This window comes from Pleurodeles waltl, chromosome 8 (assembly GCF_031143425.1).
Source record: "Pleurodeles waltl isolate 20211129_DDA chromosome 8, aPleWal1.hap1.20221129, whole genome shotgun sequence".
Taxonomy (NCBI): Eukaryota; Metazoa; Chordata; class Amphibia; order Caudata; family Salamandridae; genus Pleurodeles; species Pleurodeles waltl.
The window spans coordinates 16239858-16253172 of record NC_090447.1 but is presented as its reverse complement, the minus strand read 5'-3'; the positions used below and the strand labels follow the sequence as shown (position 1 = coordinate 16253172).

Below are 13315 nucleotides of genomic sequence, written 5' to 3'. Positions count from 1 at the left end.
AAACCCAAACTGGTACCAGTATTGAATTTATTACAAAATGTACACATGGGGTCACATTAGAGGTGCCCCCTGCAAACGCTAGCTACCATGGCATGGTTGCAGGCTGGTCACAATCAGCCTGCCACCAGCAGAAAAGATTCTAATTCCTGGGGTGAGAGATCCTACTCTCTGGGATTTAAAACAAAGTCCTTCCTTGGTGGAGGGGCTAACACCCCCTCCAGCAGAAATGTGCACTGCACTGCCAGCGAGCTTCAAAGGGCATACTGCCCTTGAAACTAGGACCCCCAGGCCTGTTGCTAGCAGCAGATGGCTGCCCCCATTGCAAACCCCCACTTTTGATGGGAGCAATAGCAGGAAAACAGACAAAGGGTAGGAGGAGTCGTTAGTCCTGGCTTGCCCCACCCCTAAGGTGTTGCATGCACAGTGACCTCTCCATTTCATTTTCCTCCATCTTGCATGGAAGGAAAATAGCCAATCAGGTGTAGGGAAGTGACATCTGCCCACACTAAGTGGTCATTTAGTGGGTGCACTCCCCCTAAGGTAGATGATCCTTTGGCCACTACCAGGTACCCCTAAAACACCCACTAAATGCAGTATTTAGTGGGCATCCCTAGACCAACAAATTAGATTCAAGAACTAAAGTCTTGCTGCACCACGAAGAAGGCACCAAACCCTGCCTGCTGCACCCAGAACTCATTAATCGCCTGGGGGTTGCTTGGACGTTGGACGGACTCTACAAACCCCCAGAGGATGTCCACACTTCAGTAATCACCAAAGATCTCCCTCCAGAGTGAAGGCATCACTCTACAACACCAAGGAACCAAAGACCCAGTGAAGGCCACCTGCTGCTGGCCAAGGAACTGGATGCCACAGCCAGACTAAACTTGGCCCATCAGAGTAGGAGGACAAACCCTGCCAGTGTGCTCAGTTTAGTGATACTGCACCCTCCAGTGGCGAAACTGTGTAATAGCTCTAGCTACTGGGCTCCTCACGCCAGTCACCAAGAAGGACAGTCCATTCCAGACCTGAACTTCCCACCAGAGTGCCTCTGCTGACCTGCAAGCAATGCTCAAATTGACCTACCTCCTGCTTTCAATGGTACCTTTGCACACAGCTCCTGGCTCACCGATTTGCTCTGCACCCGGGCCACCCTGTGCCCTGCACCTTAGATCCAGCTGTGCCCTAATGGTCCCCACCCCTGGCAACCTTGACACCCCAAGGGGACCCACCGGACTAACCTTCAACTCCGCCTATACAGTGCTTTTCCAAATGGTCCCCTGCAGTGACCTGGCACCAGTTCCACCAACATTCTACAGCTGCTCCTGCCATAACTGGGAGTTGCCTGATCTTCTCCAGCTTGTCCAGGGTACCCACCAACAGCCTCAACATACCTGCAAAAGCAGACACTGGTAAATGTATTGCCTGATTTACTGTGAGTTTTCAAAGTATTTCTCCAGTGATTCCTTTGGTGCGTAATTTCGCACAAAAGATTAACTTTATAAAAACTTAAAATGTATATAAACATTTGAAGTATTTCTGTAGATTTGTCTTGAGTCATTCTTTTGAGTGTGTATCCCGATGTATTGATATTGTGAGTACAACAAATGCTTTTCACTTCTCCAAGATCAGTCTAACTCTCGATCAACCTACCAGAAAAATTAGAGCATTAGGGGGCAGATTTATGGAAAGTGGTGCTGCACCGAGTGCAGTGTCACTTTCCCTGCACCCCTTAGCACCTCCTACCACCACCATGTGTGCGCCATATTTGAAAAACGGCACACCATGGCGCAGGGTAGGGGCAATAGCGTCATGTCTCATATATATCTCAAATATTGGCTCTTGTGCAGGCATTAAAAGTGGCGTAGAAAATGGTGCAAGGAAATCTCATAGATTTCCTTATGTCATTTTTCGGGCTCCCCTAATGGGAGAACACAACCTTTGAATACATTATGACTGGTGCAGGAATAATGTAGCGCAAAGGGTTACAGAGTGGCACAATGCATGCATTGCGCCACTCTGTAAATACCGCGCAGGGATTTCAGCCTCGTTGGGCTACATTGACGTAAAAAATAATGATGTTAAAGTGGTGCATGGTGGCGCTAGGGTGTAATAAATATTCCCCTAGGTGTTTAGTTTTTACCTCCGTAAACCAACATGTGGTTCCTGGACCGACTGCACAGTTTGCCTAGATTTGCAGACTACATAGAGGGTCAGCCTCCTACACTCAATTACTGTGTAAAATGAACCCACAGACAGAGGCTTACAGCACCATGCACTGCACGTAGAAAGATACCCTCTGGCACATTGGGTGAAGATGCTCAGTGGTGCAGACCTATTGGGAAGAGATGACTAAGGTACTCACTAAGATATCAGAAAGAAAATTGACAGGGGGTCTCAAGGTTTTTATGATGGGGACCAATACCACTCAAGAAGCAGACATTGGCACAGCAGAGCATCAGCTGGCAAATGTTGGTTTTGCAAATGTTTGTGAATGTAACTCTGTTCAAAGTGACTACTTCTGTGGCCAGTGTTTCTTTCTGAAATAGAATGCAGTCGCTCACAGCCAGGTTCACCAATGGCTAAAGTGGGCAGACACTGTGTCCCATGCTGTGCACTGTGTTCGGCAAAACAAGAGTGTTAATGAAAACTTTAAAGACAGATGGATGAATTGAGCTCGCTGAAAACTCCATATAAGCAGTTTTAACAAAAAGACACATTGCTATGACATGGACAGCCACCTCAGGACTGAATGGTTGGACGTATGAGGTTCGATCCACAAAGGTAAAGATAGACCAAGGGCCTGATTCACAAAGGTAAATCTGGACCAAATGTCCAGTTTACACAAAGGATGAAGTGTAAAGCATTTAGACGTACTAAAACAACAAAAGAAGCCGCACAACACAAAAGAAATCTGACACTAATTTATAAAAATAAATATTATTTTTATGAATTTTTAGACATCAGTACAAAATCCACTTGAGGATCCAGTATATACAGATTTTTAAGTAAACCATACATCTCAGCTTTTTACTCAGAATCATAACAAGCATTAGTAACCGCAAAGTTTGGAAACTTTGTAAAACATTTTTAGAGTTGTGTCTGGCAACTTCGGCTCATTTTGGGCAAACAAATCTGACAGGGGAAACATCAGGGGGGTGATACGGAGTAGTAGGACCATTACTTTAGCACCAAAGCTGTCTCAATTCCAGTTCCCATTGCTATGGGTGAGCCGCCATAGTCTTTAGTTGAGTGGTTCTGATGCAAGGAATGCAGGATGCTGAAGATGCTTTAAGATGCTGGGGATGCTGTGCTTTCAACTGGGGACTTTCTCGGGCTACTCCTCAGTCCTCTGTCCAGGTGGGGAAACTTTTGCCACAGGGGTTGATGTCCTTTGAAGCCCTCTTTGGTCCAGCAAAAGTCCAGTTGCCACTGGACTACTGGCCCTCTGTCAAACCAAAATCAGCTGTTCCATTTGGTGAAGGCTAGTGTCCATCTTGGGTGACTCTCCCTGGTCCTGTAAGATTCCTGAGTCATTGAATGCATGTTCCCGGGAGAGCTTACCGTCATTTTTAAATTAGAGCCCTGGAGGCCACACAATTTGTTTGGGTGTGGTCCCTCTTCCTGAGCCTTCTGGTGGCCCTGGGAACCCCATCCCTAGGGTGAATATGTTAGATAATAGTCAGGGGGCATGTGGCCCACCTTCCTGTGCTTTTGAAAGGCTGGGGACCCCATCCCCCAAGGCTGATATTATATTTAGGAGAGGGAGCCTGTGGTCCTCCTCTCTAAGTAATTTTGAAGCTCTGGGGACCCCATCCCCAGGCCACAGTACGTTCCATGCAGAAGGACTATGCAGCCCCCCTCACTGAACCATGACATGGCCCAGGGGCCAATTTAAATTTCTGTGGCTTCCCTGTTCCCAGCTGGGACACTCAAGCCCCATGGCCCCCACAGCCCTTGCCAGCATCCCTGTCTGCACCTATTGCAGTTCAGTGAAAAACCAGCAACATTTGTTTACTCCTGCACAACAGGAGGAGCTTCTCTCTACTCCTGGCAGGCGGGAGCAAACCTTTGTTCCTTGCCTGTAAGAAGGAGTTGAAGTTCTCCTTGTCTGTGCTCTTGTAGGCAGGAAATTGGAGTATCCTGGGACATGGCTGCCCTGGGATAATAAATGGATTGGGAACAAGGGGCCGCATGCCTGCTCCCCACAAAAACTAATTTAGTCATGGGGGATGGGGTCCCCATGGGCTTTTTAAGCTCTGAGAGTGGGTCTACATGCTCCCTTGCCCCCATAAAATAGATCAGTCCCCAGGAGATGGGACCCCATTGTCTTTAAGTCAGAGATTGGGGCTTCATGCCCTTCCCCCCAAACAAAAATACCTGCCCCATGGGTGGCTCAGAGAAAGGATACATCCCTTTCTCATTAAAAACAACTGTTCAATCTCAGTGAATATGGCTTCCAGAGCCATTTATATGACTTGGGGAAGGAGGCCACATGACATCCCTCCCAAAACAAAACAAAACAGTGAATGTGAAATGACCTGAGAAGCTGGTAATTTCACATTCACTTGCCCATTTAGGGAGCACCACATAAAGCCCTGCAAAAGGTTTTTAAATATGTTTTATGCTGGTGGGGGCCCTGGAATGGGCAGGAGCACATTTACACTTTTTTGTAAGCAAGGTGGGGGGCTGCAGGGAGTTCAGCAGCACCCAGCAACATAAAAAAAACTCAGTAAGTGTCCTGGGACATTGAATCCAATTTTTTCAAAGCACTCTGAGCTTGAGCTGAATGTTCTTCAGCTGGACTGCAGTCCTACTGGTGGTTGGTTGTATGGTTTCAATTTGCAGCTTGAAAAATGTCAGAAAAATATTCTAAGAAATATTTTCCTAAAGGCTTTATTGAACATATTTGATGACAATTACCTGTATTAAACATTCAAATTTGTGAATTTATAAAATATACATTTGGTTACAGTTATTGGTAAATTTTTGACTGTGAGACTAGGTCTGCTTTATATATACCCCTTGATAAAGTCAATAGTCCCGATGTTTATGTTTTGTAGGACTGATCCTCAGACAAAGTCATCAAGTCTGCCTTACTTAAAATGACACCCTTTACATTGCCACATTAAGGGCCATATTTATACTTTTTGACGCACAACGGCGCCAACGCAGTTGTGCGTCAAAAAGTTTACCGCCAGCTAACGCCATTCCAAAGCGCCATGCTGGCGCCTTATTTATTGAATGACGTTAGCCGGCGCTGTGGACTGGTGTGCGTCAAAAAAAATGACTCACACCAGGCAGCGCCGGCGTATGGAAAAATGGGGCTTGAAGGCAAAAAAATGGGGCAAGTCAGGTCTGAGGCGAAATTCTTGCCTCAACCCGATTTGCGCCATTTTGTTTGACGCCCAACCTCCATTGACATGACTCCTGTCTTAGCAAAGACAGGAGTCATGCCCCCTTGCCCAATGGCCATGCCCAGGGGACTTATGTCCCCTGGGCATGGTCATTGGGCATGGTGGCATGTAGGGGGGCCAAAATCAGGCCCCCCTATGCCACAAAAAAAAAACGTAAAAAAATACTTACCCCAACTTACCTCAACTTCCCTGGGATGGGTCCCTCCATCCTTGGGTGTCCTCCTGGGGTGGGCAAGGGTGGCAGGGGGTGTCCCTGGGGGCATGGGAGGGCACCTCTGGGCTCCTTCTGAGCCCACAGGTCCCTTAACGCCTGCCCTGACCCAGGCGTTAAAAAACGGCGCCCTTCAGGCTGGACGCCGTTTTTTAAGGCCTGCCCCCTCCTGTGCGTCAAAATGACGTCACAGTATAAATAAGGCGCACAAGCCTTAAAGTCATTTTTTAGAAGGGAACACCTACCTTGCATATAATTAACGCAAGGCTGGTTCCCCCTTCCAAAAAATGGCGCACATGGTAGAACTTTGACGCCCGCGGGGTCGGACCTCAAAGTATAAATATGGGGCAGGGTTTGCGCTGATTGTGCGTCAAAAATTTTGACGCAAACAGAGTATAAATATGCCCCTAAGTGTATGTCTGCAGGGTTGGGTACCTGCGAATGTTTGGGTGCCCAACACCATACAGTGAATGGCAATGGACATCTTACTTTAAATTTATAAAAGGAGGTATCCTTCCAGAATTAACAAACGGTGAAATTTGTTCTATTTATCCTACCTGCTCTGAAGATCGACCACTGATGATATGGAGTTCAATAGTGTAGCACAGAATTGTAGCCTACTGTCAAGGGCTATACCAGTTGTGAATGACCATGAACCTCAATCTGAGCAATAATGAGGGAGAGGAACTTTAAGAAGCAGTATGGCCCAAGTAGAAGGGTTACAAGGCTGGTAGAGCATTGCATCTGCTTAGGGTAGATTGTATATTAAGAAATGAGACACAGAAACACAAACATTAGAATGTCAGAACAAAAGGTCTATACCAGTCAATATTGGCCTCAAACCACTCTATTGCCTTCAATAGAGTTCTAACCATTGCAATGTTCAAATATAGCCTTATAGCCCGCTGTAGCTGGCTATGCAGGTCAACAAAGGCCCACTCCAGCTTTAAAGGCCCAATGCCGAAGACAAGGGCCTTTAACAAGGGAGCGGGCCTTTGATGGCCGGTATAGCCCAGCTACAGCTGGCTATAAGGCTATTAGAACATTCCACCACTAGAGGACAGAATGATCTAATAAGTGAAACAAAGGCCGGATGGAGCACACAGGGATTGAAATGTGAGACAAACATTAGTATATTGGAAATCTGAACTTCTACCAGCCATTAGAAGCCCGGAGCACTCCATTGTCTTCAGTGGAGCTCCAAACATTTCAAAGTTCTAATATTTATTAGAACATTGGAATGCTGGGGGCTCCATTGAAAACAATGGAGTGCTGCGGGCTTTTACTGGCTGGTAAAAGCCCGCAGCGCCACCATTCCAATGTTCGCTTTGTTCACAGCAAGAGCTGTGAACAAAGCCTCACGGAGCCCGAGGGGATTTTAATCCCCTCGGGCTCCGTGAACATTTTTTTTTTTAATAGAACATTCTGCCCTGTGTGGCAGAATGTTCTAATAGCCTTAGAACCCGCTGTAGCGGGCTCTACCGGCTATTAAAGTCCCTCTACCTTGTTAAATTCCCTCGCCTTCGGCTCGGGCATTTAACAAGGGGAGCGGGCCTTTAATAGCCGGTAGAGCCCGCTAAGGCGGGTTCTACGGCTATAGAAGTAATTGTATCAGTGATCATACAACAAGTGCAAGGGCTTAATTCTGCATTTGTAAGTGCCAATTCAGGATTGATCCATGAGCTTTACTGGGACACTATGTATCTTGTAACAAGCATCTGATTTTGCTGTTTACTCAGTTTCTTTTCTCCTTTTTCAGTCCTCGCAATGCTACTCTGTCTTTTCCACTTCTGTCCCTGCAAAACTGTGGTCTCTCAGATCTTGTCCTAAATTGTGTGGGTATGAGATTACGATTTGGACGTGCTAGGTTTATCTGAAGAGGAATACTTAATTATCACAAGTTAATAAAGTTATGAACTAGGTTACTATTGTATTCATTGGGAATCAACATCATTTTTCCTTAGGTATATGGATGTTCTCCAATAGTAACCTCTTTCTTTTTTAAGTTGATACAGCACTAGAATGTGTTCTTGTGTTCTGCATTGTCCAAATGCCACAGTAAGTGAAGTAAATACATATATGCCACTGAAGGGGTTCTGAAGTTGTCGGGTTCTTGGCATCTCATTATTCTGCACGTAGAGCACTCCTTGCACCTGATATGATCCGTCACTCCACAGGATGGCACTGTCTCTGACACTGAAATCTTCTTGTGCTGCCGAGTCTAACCTGCCCACTTTTATTAACTGGAATTCCTCATCTTGGGATATCTGCACATTCAGGATGTCGTAGGCAGCTGGGGCATCCCCATTTGCATCAAAGAAAATGTCCTTCCCAGAGTTAGTTGTAAAGTGCAGGTTTTTCAGATAGTGAAGGACCTGGTGAAGAAGAGCAGAGGATCAATCATACCAATACCAGGTGATAATCAAACATATATGAAAATAGAAGCTGTCGGATCAGGAAATTGTATAAATGTTGAATATGCTGTCATTAACCCCCTTTAAGCTTTCAGTATAAGCCTCTTGGTATTGTGAAAACCTAAATCCTGATTTTGTCCTGATACTTTACACTTTTGCATTACAGTATTAAGGATTATGCATATAATCAAGAATATACCAATGCTTTGTAATCAAATATGTATGTGGTTATACAGTGATTTTGAGCATCCAGTAACTTTAAATATGCTTGCTAATTTTTATGGTTCATGTGAGTGAGGAAACCATGGAAACGAAGATCGCACATTTCCAAGAAGTGCAACCTCCCTTTAGAATATATAAAGTGGAAGTGAAATTTAATGAGAATAATTAATCAAGTATTGTATTTTCAAAAGATACCTTATCCTCAAGAACAATGTGAACTTCATTTGGGACAAGATCTTGCCATTTTCTTATAAAATACATTTGCACTACCATACCTATGTACTGGTATGCAATTATATTAATTTTAGCTCTAATGCTCTAACTAACCTTTGAAATGACTTTTTCTGTCATCTGTCAAAGAAATGCTAGTTGATCTTTAGGTGTGTGTTTGGTTTTATTTTTTGTAATGGTATTGCTTTTTTTCTTTAACAGAAGAGCATGAAGATACAGAATTTACAGCACCCAAAAAGACTTTCAATGAGTTATTACGTCTTCATCATTTCCCAGCTGTTCATCTCTCTATTCCCACACCCTCGTTCTCACACACCACTGCAGAAATGAAAAACAATGAAAGACACATAGAGCCACACTGTAAAGTGTGTGATGTACATCCTTAGTTTTCATCAGTCCAGCTCTGATAGAGCATGATCTCCTTTCACTTAGGTTCACAAACATATCACTTCATGGAAAAGGCCCCAATAAGTTGTCAGTGCCTGCAATGTCCACCCTGTACTCTCCACTGAATTCACCCCTCATGCTTCTAAAATCATGGTAGCAGAGAGTTACTGTGAATTGGTTCACTGCCAACAGTATGTAGATTGTAGGAATCCAATCACTTTTGACATGCTGCCCAGTTTGTCCATGCATAGGCTAAGTAATGTAAAAATGGTTAATTTGGTTTTCAATATCTCAACGTCAGCTTGGTATAACCCAAATCATCATTGCAATACATTTACAACTTAGAACAAGCCATGTATGTATTCAATTCCCTAAGACTACAATTTCTTCAGCATCTACCATCTGAGTTGAAATATATATTTTTTCTAATTTGCTTGAAGTCAAATCCTAATTAATCAACCATATGTTTCACAGTTTTGAATGCTGCATGTTGTTTAGGAAATATTATTCCAAAATCTCTGTCTTGCTAATTTTTTAACACAATCAACCTGGTTACAAGAAATTAATAATGTTGGCCTGTGTTGATGTCCTTTTTAATGTGTGCAATTGTAGAAGGGTATTTTGTTCAATATGTTCCCAGGATTCTCAGGATCATAGAATTTTAAGATTTGTTATTTTAACTCTAAAATACTAAAAGGATAGATCACATCTTATCTCTCCCTAGATCCAAAATTCAACCGTATACTCATCATTTAAGATTTGTCATGCTTTAAATCTGACATGGCCCCATCCTTTTATCAAATGGTTGAAACCTCTGGAATATATTTCTATAGTTTTTCCATAATCAACAAAATGTCATTAATGGATAGGTATAGCTTATGAGAAACTCCTCTAAAATCAGACACTCTAAAGCTAGTGTCTGCCTTATTTTTTATTGTTGCATGGTCTGCTGACAGGCCATTCCATAACGCCTCACATGTAGGGGTCGCATAGCTCACTTAAATAAACAGCAGCATTTTAGGACCCATACTCACCTTATCTAACTCTTATTTTAGGAAGAACCAATCAAGTCAGGCAATACCTTCTCAACGTTGAGGACCAGAAGGCTAATGTAGATGTTCCTCTTACAGGGTTTCTCCATCAGATGGCGCACTGATTCTGCATTATCAAATGTTTGTCTATTGTATCTAAACTCTGAATTATCTGATTTACCCATTGGGCTGCTAGAAATTCCATCTTATTCTCCAGAATTTTCGTAATTTTTTATAGTCAACATTGAGCAAAGATATGGGTCATTAAGAGAGAGAGTCCACCTTCAATGCTTCTCTTTGATGTCCTGTTATTAAAAGAGCCATTACTAGGGGACATGCACCCCAAACATATACTTCTGGCTGAAGGCCTGTCTATAGGATTACCATACATCTAGATATATATCTAAATGTTGCCTCAAATTGATGTTACAGCTGCTTCTCTTATGGATCATGTGATAAAGCCTGATTCTTGGAAATGTGTATGCACTCTAGTAGGCAAGAGGACAAGAGGGGACAAGAGCAAGAGCAAAAATGTAAATAGAAAAATTGGCAAGGCTCTCGGTGGCGGGGGCCTTGCTAGATGATAGATTCTTAATGTTTCTTCTTTACCTCTGCTACAGTAAGTACCTGTTCCTTCCAAGCTAGATCGTGCAGGCTCAGCACTGTAAGATTCAGAACTTCAAAGATGGCACTAGTTTGCTGATAATCAGAAATCTCCCCTGATCTAAGGGCCTAATTTAGTGATGGATAGCCCGTCCGTTGTATTATGATCTCCACAGGATAAAATGGGATTGTAATACAGCAGACAGGATAGCTGTCTTGTTAATAGAAGACTGCTGGATTTGGGGCAGGAGCACCACTGTTTGCTGGTGACTGAGTCAATCCCACACCATCTTGGCAGCTGTCAGCCCAATCCTTTCGGCTAGCTAGCAGCATCTCACCCAAACATAGAAAACAAAGGTGATTTGTGGCAGTTTGATGCAAGGTGCTCTCTCATGGAAGTTGTGGTCGACATTCTCATCACTTTCTCCTGTTAGCAAAAGGTCTCAGACCCACACATAGACCACAGAAACGATACAGGATGGTTTTCAATACATTAATTGAAAAGACTGCAATCTACAATAAAATATATGAACTTCAATTAGCAGGGCAATGAGACATAGCAATATTAGGATTGTTATTATCAGTGAGAAGAAAATAAACAGCCCACGCTTAATAGAATCACATGTACATATAAATTCTACCTAACCCCTAACTCCTAAGCAAGAGCATAGCGGTGATTGCCAAAGTTTTTAGTACTTAGCCCATGAGAGGAGCACCCACCCCCATTACCTGAAAATAGTAGTCTGTCCACCATCTCCTTGGCTGATTGTAGAGACAGGGCTGAGGTCAGCAGTAAAATGGCATATAGAGTGGATGGATATCCTGGCTCGAATGACCTCTCTGTTTTCCCTTAGCCTGCACAATGTTTTTATAAGAAATATATCTGTTCTGTGAAATAGGCCTGATTTGGGAATGTGCCTAAGTGTCAGACTGTTTATGTACTCTTGTGGCGACAATAGTTACTGGATTATAATGTACTGTTCTTGTCAGCCTTGGACTGAGATGCAGGATGAAATGTTGTGCAGAAAAATAAAAACAACGCTTCCGCACTATCACAGCTTATTAGGAAAAATAAAACATCTCAGCTAAAGAGCAGGCAGAGCTCAAATGAATAAAATAAATAAATGAAATTAGAGCACATGTGTAAAAGGACCCAGCAAAAATAGGTGTCCTTAAGCAAGTTGTAAAATGATCCCACAACATACTCCTCACCACCCAAATCTAAATCATTCCCTAAGTTTAAAAAAAGTAGAATTTGGCTTAGAACCTTAAAAGTCTAAGGACAAATGTTTCAAATCCTAGTTCTCTCCATTATAATCCATAATCTGTTTGCCCTCTATGTGTTTTTTTGTACTTTTTATGGCAGTTTTGAAGAGCTCTAAGTAGTGCTCATTCAAAGTGCTTCAACAGCAGAGTAGTTTCTGGTAGTGATAAAAGAAATCCAGTGTCCTTATGAAGCTGCTCTGCCTTACTAATATCAGCATCCAGATTTGATTTCTTCAAAGCCAAGTTCCGCTTTTGACTTGCCGTTGTAGTTATACCTTTTCTCTCATGATTACTTTAAAAGAGTCTCAGAGAGTATTTATTGATCACCGGTCAGTGTTATTTATTCAAAATCCTAGCTTTTAAAAGAAAAGGACTACATTGTCTTGAACTATTTCTCTTTTATAGGACTCTGAAACTTAATAAGCATACTACAGAGAGTGGTCATACCTTGCAATGCATCCTTCATCTAATCTATCTGCTGATCCAATTAATGCATCTGCTCCCCGTGTAACATAAATCCTTGACTGTGTTCTATGGGCCTGGGAAAAGAATGTAAATTCCTTCTTGGAAGCACAACTAATTATCCCCTAATCAAAGATTCTCACTCACCAGAATGCTCTTGACAATCAGTGGGCTATTCCCCTACTTCTTGAGACGGGATCTATTGTCCCATGCTTAGTTCCAAGTTGAATTTCCAAGTTCTTGGAAGGCTCAGTGGGAAGAATCCATCTGCACTAGACTCCTGTTACCTCCGGGGGACCTTCTTTCATAAGATAGGGTATGATTGGAGACTGAGAGGTTCCTGTAACAAAAAATGGCTGTAGCGCATCTCCAGGGATATCAACTAAATGGAATACCGGGAAAGATTATATGGTTGTTTTGTGGTGTTGCTACAGGAAACTTTAGCTGTCTGCTTGCAAACAGCATAATGGTGGTCATTCCAACCCTGGCGGTCGGTGTTAAAGCGGCGGCTAAACCGCCAACAGTCTGGCGGAAAAAAAATGGAATTCCGACCCTGGCGGAAACCGCCAACAGAGACCGCCACTTCAACACACCGCCCGCCACGGCGGGACAAACAAACAGCGCGGCGGTCACCGCCAACAGACAGGCGGGAGGCAATGTACCGCCCATCCTATCACAACCTACCAATCCGCACCTTTTCCGGGGCGGTAGCCCCACCGATAAAAACACGGCCGAAACAGCCATTTCGAACGGAAAACGCTCACCTCCATACAGCCCACGAGGAATCTGGACAGCATGGACCCCGAACTCCATATCCTCCCAGCGATAGTCTTCCTGCTCCTCTACCAGGAGCACGAACGCCGGCGCAGAAGACAACAGTGAGTACTGCACCTACGACACAGGGGAGGCAAAAAATTACGGGGACACACATACGCGACACACCCACCCCCACCCTCACCCACTACAACACACACATCAATGCATAGCAATACATCACAGTTACACCCCCCAAACCCCCCGGAAGAATGCAAAGACAAAAGGAAATGATTATAAACATTGGAATATATTGTATTA

General features: G+C 43.6%; 1 protein-coding gene across 1 annotated transcript in view; it reads right to left on the bottom strand.

Annotated features, from left to right (window-relative positions):
- The window catches only part of LOC138249295 (extracellular calcium-sensing receptor-like), a 66820-nt gene that overhangs the window by 14588 nt on the left and 38917 nt on the right, over window positions 1–13315 (bottom strand). Inside the window, exon 5 of the mRNA XM_069203252.1 lies at window positions 7779–8000. Within this exon, the coding sequence (XP_069059353.1) occupies window positions 7779–8000 (222 nt within the window). The remainder of the gene's footprint in view (window positions 1–7778; window positions 8001–13315) is intronic.